Raw genomic sequence first — 15241 nt, 5'->3', positions numbered from 1 at the left:
TTCAATCAAGGATATCACAGAACAAATGATACGTTAGATACTACTGCCCCCATGACTTTAGACTAGCTGTTAAATGGGAAATTGTTTATATGCATGTTAGAATTAGGTGCCAGCTGAGAAAGAGTCCCCCCCCCCATCTTAAAATGTGATTGTTTAGGTTCATTAGTTTATAGTTTGACATAAAAAATAAATCAAGGTCCACTTCAGCTGTCAACCGCTGAATCTGCCTTCATCAGCAGATGGAGTTTGCTCGGTTGTCATCCCGTGACCTAGGTTACATACCTGGGTGTTGGGAAAGTGATAGGGGATGACAGCGGAGCCATCTCCATGACAACTAAGCAAACTTAATCCGCAGATGACGACCATGAGATGTGGGTTAAAAGCTCTGGAAAAAGCTAGTAAATAGACCTTGACCCTTTTTTCTGTTAATTCAAAAAGCCTGTATAAAACTGTGGCGCAATGCAAGTTAATATTAGGTGGCTGCAGGGGGAATGTTTTTGGAAATTCTGACTGGAGATGCACCATGCCCATAAGAAAAGAAAGCATAAAGAGTAGTACACAAAACATTATACAAACCACATTCGTGTAATTCACAGAGATACTTTGAATGGCTTTAAGAACACAAGAAACACCAGCTGTGTTGTGGGGCAGAACAGAGCGAACGTAGTATTTAGTCCCACATTAGCAGGACAATCTGCCTTAAAACAGTCTTCACAAACGCACAAGTATGGGAGTTTTTCTTTTATTGGCAACAATCTTTATTATCTCTTCCAGTTTTGGATGTGAAAAGAGGCATTAATTTTACTTTAATTAAATATATTTTTAATAAAGTAAAGCAAAAAAGTATTTACAAATTTTTAATTAAATTGTAATCAATGACTTGGGTTGGATAATTACAAGCACCTTCTGCCGGCTGAGGAGAGAAAAATATAAATACAGGGAAATGACTTTGTTTAAGATGAGGGGAAAATAACATGGCATTACCTAAGCATTGTTCTTTGAAAAAACTAAAACAAAAAAAACAAACCATTTATATATTTACAGAACTCTCCTGAAATGCATTTCCACTCATGGAAGCAGAAAAGGCCGTAGGATTCGTACTGTTTTTTTTTTAAAGTTCTTTTTCATTAAAGTGGATTCGTTGGTATACTTTTTTTCCCCAAGTCTTATTAATGTTATTTTATCTTTTTTAAATCCCACAACAGGTTTTGTAGGAGGGTGCTGATGTGAGCCTTTCGCTTTTGCTCTCCCTTTCAGTCCAGAGTTTGTTTTTGAAGCGCAGGAAACAAGTCAAACCGACACATGGGAGGGTATTTTGGGGTTTAAGGTACCCCCCTCAGCAGCAAAATGGTCAATGTTCATTGCCCCACTCCTCAGTGACACTGTCCACATAAAGTCTGTGTGAAATCCTCAGGAGTCAACAACCGTTACTTTAACTCCTGTCTGAAATGTCCGTTACACAGCTCTTGCCACTCTTCTTTGTAGTTTTCTATTTTATTATAAAAACGCACACTCCAACCATCCAACGGCGGAAAAAAGAGAAACAAAAGCTTGCCGTCTACATAAGCGCCTCATGTAGCTCAAACACCGTACATGTGACATGACAATGTTGCTGTGTCGTGTTCACATGCTAAAGGATAAAGTCATCAAAAATATAGATGTGAACAGCCTTTTAAAGGTGTTTTAAATATCTGTCATTAAGCAGTGTCTTGAATAGTGTTGCTGTAGTGAGGACAAGCCATTTGAAAACAGGAGATAAACTTAAAAAAAAATAGTGAAGGAAACAGCATTATCTCCCACGGCTTGTAACGCTTCTCAGCATTCTCTTTCATAACTAATCTCTCTATTTAATTCTGTAATTGAATTCATTTCAAAAAAGACATTCAGTTGCGCAAGGAAAAACAAGAAATTCCCCCCCAAAAAAACTAAAACAAAAAAATAACATGATCGAACGTTCGATCCATAATACAATCTCTCCCAGATGAAGAATCTTTTTCTTGCTTTTTTTTTTTTTTTTCTGTTTATGCAGAAGGTTTTTGCTGACTCAGGGTCTTCTGAATCATCCACAGAACAATTGCTCTCCCCAATGATCCTCTCTGAACTCCCACCAGTTCACCCAGCGGCTCGAGGGGCCCTTAGCTATTGTCGGACTCGTCCTCATCTTCGGCCTCGCGGAGCCAAGTGAAGAAGGCGGTGACGGACTTAAGAGCCACGCCCTTGCCCTGCTGCTCGGCGAGGTCTTTGCTAGACTCCCACTTGTAGAAGGCCTCCTCTTTGATCACGTCCTCGTCGTAAAGAGTGTCAAAGAACATCCGCAGCAGATCTGAAGGAGGGAAGAGACGAAGAACGTTCACAAGGCATTTCATGGCAATTGTAACTATATTTTAAACCAGTTCCGCGTGAAAAAGCTGAACAAAAACAATTGACCAGAGTTTACGTCTGAAAAGTCATTTTGCCTGCATTATTTTTGCAGAACACTAACATAGCAATAATGTACACAAGCAAACATTTCTGAAAGTGGTAACAAAGGACAACGGGGAGAACAACTTGACAGCAGCCACTCACTGGCAGGTTGCTCCATCTGCACCATGAGGGCCTGCAGGGCATACAGAGCCTGCAGCTCCTTCTCCTCATCCTTCAGGTATTTCTGCAACACCTTGGCCCTCAGTTTGATCTGCTCGCTGTCCACCTTGTTGGGGTTCTCACCTGCAGGCAGTCAGTTTGGAAAAACATAATTTAAAAGGGACTCGAATGGCATAGTTTGAGTTAGGATTGACTTGACGAGTATTGATGACATATTTCCATAGTGATATCCGTTTCATCCTCAGTCCTGCACGAGTAGGTTCTAAAAAGGGACGTAAAGGGTACATGCTGACTCACAGATGACTGCTGACTGGCAGACGCAGGTCATCAGAGCTCTGACAAACATGTTGGAGGAGGTCTGCTGCTCATCTAGGTTGGCCTACACAAGACAAATTCATTAACAAACATGCAGAAAACTGGAGGTAATCTAAACCGCTTCATTAATAGCAGACAGAAAGGAACATGTGATACTCGTTGGAACCCGTAACCTGTAAACATCGAAACTTGAGTTCATCACATTAGTTATAAAGGAAAGGTCTTTTGTTGTGAACTTGCATTGCATGTTTTCTTTGTGCGATTGATTCCCCAAAAATGACAAAGGTGACAAATGAATGTACTGAATCCCAGAGGATTTCATTACACATTTGGTGTGTCTCAGCTTCAGGTTCTTGAATTGAATGACTTATCATTTGAAGTCAGAAAAGTCCTTTAACGCCATTACAGCCTTTAACGTTCTGGAAGTCTTAAAAAAAATGTCTTACATGGTGTCATGCAGACCTAGTACACTAAAACAAGCTTTGTCCCTGCATAAAGGTGCATTTTAGACAGATTTGGTCTGAATAGCTGTCATGACTAGTTATCACTTAACTTTAAGAACCACCCTGAAATGAGTGTGGATATCATTAATATGCAATTCAAAATATGTGTGTGTGTGTGTGTGTGTGTGTGTGTGTGTGTGTGTGTGTGTGTGTAAATAAACATGTACTTGACACAGACATAAACAAACCTAATTTTAAGCCCTTAAAAAAGGTAGATTGTGAATGGAAACAAACGGAAATGAAGATGGAAGTAAAAGAATGCAATAAATACTATAAATCAGTGTCCCCTACAGACCCACGGACCTGTACCGGTCCGTGGGTCATTTGGTACTGGGTCGCACAGTTTTTTCTGTTTAATTGATTATCAGAGTCTAAAAGATGTTTTATTACCAAAAATGATCAGATTCTCTCCCATCTCTCACGAGTCTCTTCCTCTTGACACGTCACATGATATTTACCGCTCAGTGAAACCCACCAACATGCTAAAAAAATGAGTAAACAAATGTCTTTGCAGAGCTTTTTAAGCTCAGGGGGAAAGGCCCGCGGAGGAGGAGACAGAATAAGAGCCTACAACGTCAAAGAAAAAGAACAGACAATACCAGGAGCCCTACTTAAAATATGGATTTATCGCAACAGGTGATTCTCGCACTCTGCATTATATGTGGCGACAAGCTAGCAAATAAGGCTCGGCATATAACTTTCGGCACATGGGGACCAAGCACCCTGATTTTCTGCCGTGACAGCAATCAAAACAAAATCACGGAATAAACTGGACATAAGGAACGCACTTCGGGTGTCACTGTCTCCCGTTAGGCCCAGATAGGTCCGTTTGGTTGCACAGAAACAAGCGCAGGGCTCCCACTGAAGGTAAATTGTGTTTTTCATGCATTTTACATTTGTTTTCATATTATATATATTATTAAATATTTGTTTTCATGCTGGTCGTATCATTTTATTTTGTCGTGTTTATCCGCCACACCTTTTAGACTGGCCCATCAAAATATGTCTTCAATGAAACCGGTCCGTGGCTCAAAAAAAGGTTGGGGACCGCTGCTTATAAATTACACTCAAGCAGGAATACAAACCTCAATCCAGTCAAAGATCCTCTGGTTGTTGGCCTTGTCCTGGATCAGTCTCTCCAGCTGTTTGGTCAGCTCTGCAGAGCTCAGCTTCTTTTTGCTCTCCTCCGACTCGTCACCCAGTGTGAACTCCACATGCTAGTTAGCACCATGGAGACAGAAACAGGCTTTTTGCTCATCTTTTCAAAATACTCATGTTACTTCTATTCGCTCCACTTCTTATTCAGTGCCTGAAAGCAAACTCACATTCAACTTCTACACAATCAGTTTTGACCACAGTAATAAGACAAAGGGAATACAGTGTTCACAATCATGAAGTTTGGTTTCTGGTGTAACACAAAAATGGGAGCTTACAATATTGTAATGTTGCACTTCATAAATGGTTTCTATTGAAATTGAATCCTGTCAGCAAATATTTAATACTGTTTTTGATACTACAGTGAGGTATCATACCTATATTAAAGGCCTCCAATATAACTGATGATGATTAACAACCATTTAATATACAGCTAATGACGAAGCTGGTGAGCGACCTCTCACCTCTTCGGTCACAAACTTGTTGACGTCTACGTCCTCGGGGAGGAAGTCTTTCCACCGGAGGCCAGCCTCCCTCCACATGGTGCCCACTTTTTTATGGCTCTAATGAGGGAGATGCAGATTGGTTATTAGACTGATGGACACATACACTGATCACACTGGCATCAACACGCCAAATGAACGGATTCAAATTTGACATGCTCAGTGTGATTGGCAAAAAAACAGTACTAAGCAGAACTGCATCCTTAGAAAAGGATTATAAGTGATTGGTTCTTACCATTCCTTTGCAGAGTAAAGTGAGGATTTGGACCAGCAGTACTCCAGCTTGGCCCAGGGGGATCAAAGGCTTTGAAATCTCCCTGGAAGCATAAAAAGGTCAACACAGGTTAGACAAACAGCAAGAAAGGTATCTTCTCTTGCAGATTTCCCTTGCTGACATGCTGAGGGGCCAAGTGAGGCCTGGGGACTAACCTGAAAAGTTCTCCCATGGGGATGCCTCCCTCATGGAGCATGGGAGTGATCAGTTCTGCCAGGTAGAGCCAGATGTGGGGGATGTCTATTGCCATGTCTTCAGCCACCTCCAGGAGCTCCTCAAGCCTGAGGAAACACACCGTGCACACATTTCAACGATTATTCAAGGTTTAAAAAGATGATGAGGAAGTTCAAAATGACTTAACAGATGGGAAAACTAAGCAATATGGCACCTTACTGACACAAACCTATGGAAACGTCGTGGCAAACGGCAAGTGGTTAGAAAGATTACTCAATTTCAGCAATTGCTTTCAAACATATGACTTTTCAGAGAGTAATTCACTAGCTAAAACCTGTTCATTTTAAATCTTTATTTCAGTCAACACTAAAAACTCTGCTAACACATGTCACAGAAGAGTTTGGTCCAACTGCCCTTGCTCTCAGATTTATATATTTACTTATTACATGTAAACATATTCATAGTTTTCTGTGAATGTCAATGACACCTTTTACGCACATACTACATTACTTATCGTACTGAACCACCTCTCTGGGGCTCCATACTGACCCATTATAGTACTGCTGTGTTGGGAGGATGTCGTTCTTAATGAGCTGTTGCAGAAGCAGGCCCATGTGCTCCCTGGCGATGGTGCTGCGCTCCAGCGTCGACTCCAGCCCGTTTCGTACAAACACAAAGAGCAGCTGAGTGCTGTTCATCTCCTGCACACACTGTAGAGCCTCCTGTAGGGACAGAGAAGGACATACAGATTGTTGTAAGGCTGTTAGTGGGTGCCGGCACGCTTCCAAGGATCAAACTGTGCCTGTAATAAACAAGTATAAGGGATTATGGGTGCAAGATATATCAACTCAATATCGTTATCGCATATCACGTTCTGCAATATTATATCGAAAATGAAGCGGTAAGTATGCAATATTTTGTTTATTTTATGGAGCGTTGCGTCCCGTCCGTTGGCTGTGTGGCTTAGTTGTGTTCGATTTAGAGCCCGCTTGACACGCCATAATGATCGTTGTCGTTATTTATTGATTCATGTTGTACCAGTCCAATATGACAGTCAGTTGAAATAAACCTTGTGTTGTAAGAAAACTTGTTTAATTTGTTATGAATCTAGTTTGATGCGTTTTCCCATAATATTTGTAATTTAACATGTTTAAAAATATCAAAATTAATTATTCATAATCGATATCGCAATATCACTTTTTGTCAATATTGTGCAACACTATAAGAGATTTACAGGAAACAATACAGGCAGGTAGTAAAGTTTACGTGCACGCTCTACCAGGTGAGCTACCCAGGCGCCCCGACAACAGCAATCTTTAAGCGTTTTCGGCGGGTCATTTTTTTGTGAGAGCAATGGAACAAGAAAAAACTGATTTGTACTTCTGTGTAAGGAAAGTCTGGTTTCTTTTCATTTTCATATGCATTTCAGTGTGTACCTTCATGTCGTTGATATGGAGATATTCCTCGATGATAGCTGTCGACTTCTTGCTCAGTTCTTCCTCGGTCAAGGCAGGCTTGGTGGTGGTAAGGGTCTGGAGAGGGGGAGAGGGGGCAGCTGTCTCCCGCTTAACTGTTCAAACAAAACACATGTTATTTTAATTTATGCTAACTTTTACTAAAAGAAAAAACAAAAGTAAAAAGCTTTCCTGTTGTATAACTTTTTTTTGGTAAGTATAGTATGTAGTTCAGAGTTTATAGATCACCGATATAAATGGCTGAAATGTCCAAAACATGTTTTCTGATAATTTGGATTTCCCAGAGAATTCTATTCTTAGCACAGTCGATTATTCTCGGATTTAAATATGTAGTTTAAATCTACACTACCGCTACTTCACGCGTCCTACCATTCTCTTTGCTCCTGGCTCTGTCTCTGCTGCCTCTGTCGTCCGTCATGCTCGCTACTCTGCGGACAGGATCAGTCGGCCCACGCTGCTCTCTCTCCCTGCTCCGCTCTTCGTTCTCCCGACTGAAGCTGCGCTTGGTGACCTGCAGTCGGTTACGATCACGGTCGTCCCGCCGCTCATCCCGTCTTTCAAATCGGTCACTGCCACGATCAGAGCGGTCGAAGCGATCACTTCGCTCTCGACTCGAGCTGTTTCTATAGAAGGACAGAGGAAGAGCAGAGTCAGGAAAAGATAACACAAAGGCTGAGTCTGACTCTGTAGGGTCCTACTGTGCATTTGCTAGTGGAGATTCTGAATAGGCTTCAAGAATTGTGTCCTATTCCTCACCTCTGAGGAACTCGTCTGTCCGAGTCCAGGGAAGAGCCTGAGGAGGACGATGGCTGCTGTAAGGCTGAGAACCTGTTCAGAGTGCTGGTGGTTGGACGGCCGCCTGGCTCTGCGCCTTGGGATGAACGTACACAACATAGCACATGTTGAGTTTCTGCTTTAAGGTGCTCATCTACATTTATTTGATGTATAATCATCACATCAGTATGAGACACCTACCAGACTCTGCAGGTTTGGCACTGGTGCCACCGCTGCTGCCCTTACCCCAGCTCCCCCATGTGCCTTTACCTCCTGGGGCAAGCAACTGATTGTTGAAGTCAAGAACAGGAGTCTGAAAGAAGAAACTGTTGGTTAAATACACACTACCTGCTGAAACTAAAAAACAGGCTAAGTATGAATTTTCTGCAGTTGAAAGTTTAAACTAATTTAACCATATGGTTAGCAAATTTTCAGCGTCATCCCAACTGGTTAATAACTCCAATACATATTAACACTGGCGTCTCTCCCCTACCTTTGTGATTTTGCTAAGGCGAGAGGCGTCAATAGGCCGGTTCTTGGAGATGGGCACTGTATTCCAGCCCTCGTCCTGGGGAGGAGCACCACGGCCTTGGGTGTGAGGGCCCCCACGACCTCCGGAACCTCCTCCACCCATCCTGCCTCCAGGGCCGCCACCCGTCTCTTTCTTGGAGATGAGGGCTTGCTGCACCTTCATATGCTCCCTGTGCTCCTCCAGCTCAGCTTCTTTGTGGATCTGGTCTATGGTCTTGGGGCCCTGATCGCCTCGCCGGGGCACCCAGTTGTTCTGGGATGGGATGGAGGGACAGATTGGGTTGTACAGGGCAGAGGTGAGTGATGACATTGACAGTTCTATTTTTGACATGATTTGTCTTCTCTGGAAGTTTTGGATGGGAAAATATGTCAAAGTTAAAAAATCTGAAAGTATTAAATTTAGTTTAATTCTTTTTTTCGGCCATCTGTAACACACAACAGTCAAACATACATAGAGACAAGAAACAAACAAGACCGAAAAGGTGTATGTTGACGCCAGAGCTTATTACACCTACGCTTTTTACATAAAATTATATTTTTTCATAAAAAAATTAAAGTTACAGAAACTAAGTATACACTATATACCCCAGCACAACACAAGAAGTCCAATACATTTTGTGCACCTTCTGGTATTCACACTTTTGTTTTATATTTGTTAATCACCTTATATTTAAATCATTTTTTAAACCGATTGATTGTGTTACACTTTTTCAAGTCAATTTCTAATTCATTCCACAGTTTAACTCCATACACCGAGACACTTCTTTGTTTTACATTTGTTCTGCTTTTTGGTCTAGTAAAAATACAGCTTCCCCTCAGTTCATAATGGCATTCTCTTATTTGAAACAGCCTTTGGATACAGTCTAGCAACATACTATTAAATACTTTGTACATTAGAGAAGCTATTTGAAAGTAGTGTAAGTGCAATTCTTCTTTTCATATCACCAATTCCTACTATACAACTTAAAGTAATAATCTTAAAGATTTTCCTTTAAATAAATGTCTGTTAAGTCACTATCTATTGCCAAATAAATGATGAAAGCCCTTGCATTTGCAGTATTACAAACTGGGTGTATCTGGCGACATTTCCATTAGAGGTGTTGAAATTAATCAAATAATCGATGCCTCGAATAGTGGACATGGACGATGCTGCATCGATAATCGGCTGGGCAATAATCAATTATTTCTGTTTACAATTTAATGTGTGCCTAACAACATTTCTGTTTACATATCCTGTTATGTTTTGCACATTCAGGAAGTGCCATGTGCTCAGTGCTGTAGTTTTGAAAAATCGCAAGCGGTTTGGGAAGTGAGATTCATGAACACACTTGCAAGCTTATCGCAAAAGAGATTGTAACTTTACATTTTTAAAGAATATGCATCAGGCGCGGTAGACTCATCACACTGACCTAATTGTACTGAAGTATTTCTCATTTTGACTGGTGATACAAAAGGCATTTAGGAATATTAATGCTGACAAATGTTAACAATGGATACCTATTATTACTATGGTGTGTGTGGGAGTAGGGATGTCACAATACCAGAAATTTAGTAGTCAATACCAATGAAATTCCATGACTCGTTACCCAATTATATACACCACGATAAAAATACAACAGTAAATCCTATGTACCTCAAAATACACTCTTTTATAATGTGTATTTCAGCATAAGGATAACAATATGTTTAGTATTTCACACAGAATTAAATTGTATTTGTGGTGGTATATGATGGACCCACAGCTCCAAAGCCTGGCATCGCCACACAGCTAGCAGCATACAGTATTATCTTTAATGAGTTCACCTTCCAACAGCAGGTATTTTAAGTTTGTTTCTCTCTGCCGTCATTTTTTCACAAAGAACCAGGCTGGTTAAAGTTAACCAGCATCATAAAGATGAGGAGCTATTCTCTGTTCTTCTTTGGCATCAACTTGTTAACTAAGTATCAGTTCTCATGACATCCCTACATGGGAGAGACTAGACCTGGAATGGATCACAAGATCAACATCCTGACTCTTAACTTTTCTCTTCAGCCTTTTCATAGAAAGGAATGAACAAAGTGTGTGTGCGTGTGTGTGTGTGTGTGTGTGTGTGTTCCACAGTTAAATTGGGCAAATGTGCTGACTTGGAGCAGCTGATTTTGGCTTGTAAAAGCACTGAAGACAGCAAGTTTTGTAACACTGTGTGGGCGGGACTGGGAGCCTAACTAGAGGACTGCAGTATTCCTTTAGAGAAATAAGCTTCAACAGCACTGGACTTGCTTAATAGCACAACTAAATGGAAATGACCGAAGAAGACACAAAAAGATGAAAATACTAGATACATGTTAATTGATCCATTAGTAGAACTGAATTAATGCGGCTAGAAGAGACGGTGGAGTTTGTGTGGAACAGTCTATTGTCTCAGCCTATGGAACAGGGCTGTGTTTAGGAGCTGCCGTGCATTAAAGAGCTGAGAAAAACATTTCTTTCTTAGGCCATATTTGAGCCAAACACAGGCCAGGGCTAAAGGACCAGTGTGGGGCTGTGTGTATAGCACCACACACAGTCACACACGCTACGTCCAATAAGGTGTGGGACATGAGAAAATCACAAAATTCTCTCTACACTGAAATCCCCACAAACTCTACAACATTTACTGCAGGTGCTCAAATGCAAAACGCATGAATGCACACTGCAATACTATCATGGATTTCCAAGTAATATGCTGCAATGCCTTGTTGGCATGTGTGTACTGTATATGTGTGCGTGTTGTTTATGCTTTACCCGTCGAAGGTCCAGCACATCCTGCAACATGAAGCGGATCCTGGAGCTGGTCTTCCTCTCCTTTATTATTTTATCCATCTGATTGAAGTACTGGTCCATACGAGGCTGAGGATGACCACAACAGTTTGGTGAGTCCATTTCATACACTACATTTACAACATCAAATTAAAAAACAATCTTAACTGCACATTTATCAGGATGCATTCATGTCTGTGATGTGTGCACTTATGAATACCATTTCCCCTTCATCACACTATCTAACACTGTGTGTGTGCGCGTGTGTTGTACCTTGGCCTTCTCAAAGTCTAGGTCCTTGCCGATAGTGGACAACAGTCTACACAGGCACTCCAGGGACTCCTCGTCATGGTTTTTGAGCAGCTTTACAATGCAGTCATGCATGATGACTTCTGTTAGCATTTTAAGCTTGAACAGCTCACCAATGAACTTGATGTTGCCCAGTGAGCGCCTCCTGGCCTGGTCTTTAGCTTGTTGTAGCTCATCGCTGAGCCGCTGCTTTTCTTCCGCCTGCCACAGAAACAATGTCATATAAAAAGGGGTGATGAGAACAAAGGAAATCGTGACAAGGGATGGTTAGCTGTATGAAAAATCTTAGCATAGTGGTTTCCTCCCGATATATGGCCACCTTCGAAAACTTCCCACCATATAGCCAAGCTTAACTACCAACTTCGTTTTTGTGCTTAAATGAAGATCCCAAACCATATATTATGAGGTAGTACTATACCACTGAGGCAGCATCCAGCTCTGTCTGCTTCCTCTCGAAGATCTCGTCATCATCTTTATCCTTTTCAAACTCCTTCTGGCATCGATTTAGCAACAGCTTGCGGAAATTCACAGTGTTTCCCGGCTTATCTGTGGTTTCGGCTTTAAGCTGAAAAGAACAGGAAAAGACAGTGTGTGACTTACAGTCATCACTGGACTCTGACAAAGGATGTTATAATATTCCTTTTCCATTTTTTGCCCGTTATTATTTTCTTTTTTATACATATTTGTGAAGTAATCTAAATTATAAATTACATAATTGAAATTCTTCCACTATTTTTAGTGTTTCTTCATTTAACTATTTCCCCCGTTTTAAATTATTTTTTGGTCAATATCTAAGATTAAAAAATCATTCCAACTGTTCTAATTTCTGTTGTGGGTCTGTTGAGTTTTTGAGCAGTAAGTTGAATTTTCAAAGGTGTGTCCTTTTTTTACTTCAGTCCTTGATGCTGACAACAGATTTGTAAGGGGTCTAGATGCAGTAAGATAATGGAGCAGGTACTGGTTTGTGTGTTACAGAGTAAGCCTATTACATTAAAAGAGTGTTGCATTATGGGTTGTTTTTAGCTTAAATATGGCTTGACTGCAAGTTTCTTTAACTCTATTTTAAGAGTGTGTTTTAGAGTTAGGCAGCCATGTTGGTGTCTAGTAGTAAGTAGTCTTTATCGGTCAACCAGCCAAGAATAACCGGTGTCAAAGCATGTCATGAGCTCAAACAGTCAAAAAATTCGGACAAATAAAAAGTCATTTTGACCGCTTTCAAAAGCTTGATAGGAGAATGCTAGTACGTGAACAAGCTACATATAATAAAGTGGGATTTATGATTATGTTTTAATGGAAGCATTTTATGCTTTACTTTGATTAGAGAAAAGGCTTCAAGAACGAGGATTGTTTTCTCCGTTTAATAACAGTATCTTATGGAACTTTATCCAGCAGAACAAAGAAAATGTTTTTCATCTTCAAAAAGTATTTTTCGACTAACAGGTGTAATTCTTAGAAAAATTAATTATGAGGAAAATAAAAAAAAAAAGCTTGCGTTGTGTGAATTTAGTTTTGGCTCCAGAAAAATGTATCACTACCACACAATAGTCTGAGGTTTTTAAATTTAAACATCATCATGCAGGCGTATGCCTTATTAGAAATTAAATTTACTTAGTTTATCATTTAACACGTATCATAGCTCTGTGCACATCTGCATGATTGAACCACCAACAGTCCAAGAGTAAGCATTCAAACAACACATATTTCCATGTGGCAAACTGTGTGGTATCACTTACCCCCATAAGGCAGCGGCACATGTTGGCATAGGCCACTGAAAAGTCTGGTTCAGAAATGGCCTTTTCGAAGGTAAGATCTATGACTCCTTTCAATCTCTCCTCAGTGTCAATAGTCAGTTCCGTCACCTGTTTCATTAGCTGTTGAAACTTTTGGGGAGTCAGTTTGTTGAGGATTCCGCGAACCCGTTTAAACAGGTCCTGAGTCTTAGCATGCTCTGAATCGTTCTCAGGCTCCTCTACTGCACGATTGTGAACAACTTTTTTCACTGTAGGTTTCCAAGCCTTCTCTGCCTTGTTCAGCTGAACGTCGTCGCCGAGTGACATGGTGGTGATGATTTTCCTTGGCTCTTTCCTCTGCATCTGCTGGGAGCGACGTGGACCACCAACTCCCATGCCCATACCTGGCGGCTGAGAAAAGATAGGGGATGACCATTTTATTCATCGGCTATAAACTTCCAAGTGCAGAGCTCTTGAAACACACTAAGAAAATGTGAACTTACTGGTCCTCTGCTTCCTCCTCCCATGCCAGGCCTGCCTAGATTGGCAAAGGAGGGTGTGAAGTCAGGGCCACAGTTCATTCCTGTTAGACGACTGGGGTCCAGTTGACGCAGAGGGGTCTTATTAGCCTAAAAAGACAGAAAGAAATACCAACTGAAACTATTCATATAATTGCTTTTTATGTTTCTAGTCACAGGGACACTAGTTACATTCCATCAGTGCTTCTGTGATGATCAAACACCCAGCAAAAAGAACTTTCACTGACTCATAGGATCTAGGTCTTTTTATCAACATTAGGACAGATAGTCTATGGCAAGGGGCGGCAAGTGTATCTATACAGCACCATTTAAACCACACAGGCAATTCCAGAGTAACAGAAAATCAATAAACATAAAAAATAAATAAATCAGAGACACATTTACATAATATAAACCTGACAGAAACTATTCAAGACTCTATGGCCATGTCTTTAGTGTAAGAGGTTGCACCTTGTCTAAGACAACATCACTGATGGCTGGTAGACCCTCAGGCTTGTTCATGCTGGCTGAGATGAACTGGAAGCCCAGAAGAAACTCTCGGTCATATTGCTTCTTCTTCTCTGGGTCGATTGGCTTCCATTGTTCTGAAAGAGAAACCAAAACAAAAAATGACCATAATGTTCTTTTATTGAAAACATTTGCAAAATGTTTAAGTTATACTTCCCTCAGTTTCAACTCAGAATGAAACATAGTGGGACATAGTGTCAGAGACGTAATGCTCCCTACACAGCCAAGCTTTACTGTAATAAAGGAGAGAAAATAAGTCTAGGTCTGTGTAACTGTTGATACTGTCATGCCTCATACTGTCCACAAGGTGGCAGATAGGCTAGGAAATGAATAAATGAATGTATATTACAGTATATGTAATCTCTGTTTTGTGTAAGACAAGGTTCATCTGTGGGTACAAGAGTTACTATTTAATGAGTGGCAATCTTAAGAAGCTGCTGAAATTATCATTATATTATCTTATGCTCTGATTTTGAAGGCAGATGTTCAATTAACTGTTTTTTTGTGTTCATATACAAGTCCAAGCTGCAAGAAGGCAAGGAGCCATGACCTACAATTTCACTAAATTCACCTGCAATTTAAAAATGTTCTTGTTCAATCTTATTTTTGTGGTTATTGTTCAAAAATGATGCCTTGTCATAACGTAACTATCATTTTTGACTGAACACTTATATCAGCAGGGGCACATAATGTAAAATGCCACTCCCTCGTTTTCAAAAAAGCCAACATAAATGTAGTCAAGTGACACATTCCTAAGTCGTGGATGTAAGGGAGATAAGATCATTGTTCACACTGAAATGTATCAAGGTTCAGAGACCAACCCTCTTTGTACTGGTACTTCTTGTCAGTGTCGGTCTCCTTAGAATCTGGCTTAATGTTCTCAGCGTCTTGCTTGTCCTCTTTGTCTTCCTTGTCCTCCCAGGTCAGGTCCGCCTCCTCTGGGGCAGGAGGGGAAGCAGCAGGGGGCTTGGTCTCTGGGGCTGGGACAGGGGCTGGCTCGGGCTCCGGCGCAGCCACTACTTGCTCCTGGTTTAAAGATGGGACAGGGGTTAGGACATTTAGACTGCTATCTTAAAATGTATATGAGTCA

At 40.9% G+C, this 15241-nt stretch overlaps 1 protein-coding gene across 8 annotated transcripts in view; it reads right to left on the bottom strand.

The window, feature by feature from the left end:
* Positions 1–1104: 1104 nt before the first annotated feature.
* The window catches only part of eif4g1b (eukaryotic translation initiation factor 4 gamma, 1b), a 46286-nt gene continuing 32149 nt past the window's right edge, over positions 1105–15241 (bottom strand). For all 8 annotated transcript variants that reach the window (XM_028570909.1, XM_028570917.1, XM_028570924.1 and 5 more), the window contains 20 exons: positions 14973–15177; positions 14095–14228; positions 13609–13734; positions 13109–13516; positions 11794–11940; positions 11340–11576; positions 11052–11156; positions 8250–8540; positions 7958–8069; positions 7739–7853; positions 7352–7605; positions 6944–7077; positions 6057–6229; positions 5489–5614; positions 5295–5376; positions 5021–5119; positions 4487–4618; positions 2881–2962; positions 2566–2706; positions 1105–2323 (listed from right to left, as the gene is read on the bottom strand). In XM_028570909.1, coding sequence (XP_028426710.1) covers positions 2136–2323; positions 2566–2706; positions 2881–2962; positions 4487–4618; positions 5021–5119; positions 5295–5376; positions 5489–5614; positions 6057–6229; positions 6944–7077; positions 7352–7605; positions 7739–7853; positions 7958–8069; positions 8250–8540; positions 11052–11156; positions 11340–11576; positions 11794–11940; positions 13109–13516; positions 13609–13734; positions 14095–14228; positions 14973–15177 — 3291 coding nt within the window. In that variant the 3' untranslated portion in view covers positions 1105–2135. The remainder of the gene's footprint in view (positions 2324–2565; positions 2707–2880; positions 2963–4486; positions 4619–5020; positions 5120–5294; positions 5377–5488; positions 5615–6056; positions 6230–6943; positions 7078–7351; positions 7606–7738; positions 7854–7957; positions 8070–8249; positions 8541–11051; positions 11157–11339; positions 11577–11793; positions 11941–13108; positions 13517–13608; positions 13735–14094; positions 14229–14972; positions 15178–15241) is intronic.

The sequence above is a fragment of the Perca flavescens genome, chromosome 3 (genome assembly GCF_004354835.1).
Source record: "Perca flavescens isolate YP-PL-M2 chromosome 3, PFLA_1.0, whole genome shotgun sequence".
Taxonomy (NCBI): Eukaryota; Metazoa; Chordata; class Actinopteri; order Perciformes; family Percidae; genus Perca; species Perca flavescens.
The sequence above is the reverse complement of the archived record's forward strand: the minus strand, read 5'-3'. Positions and strand labels throughout refer to the sequence as shown.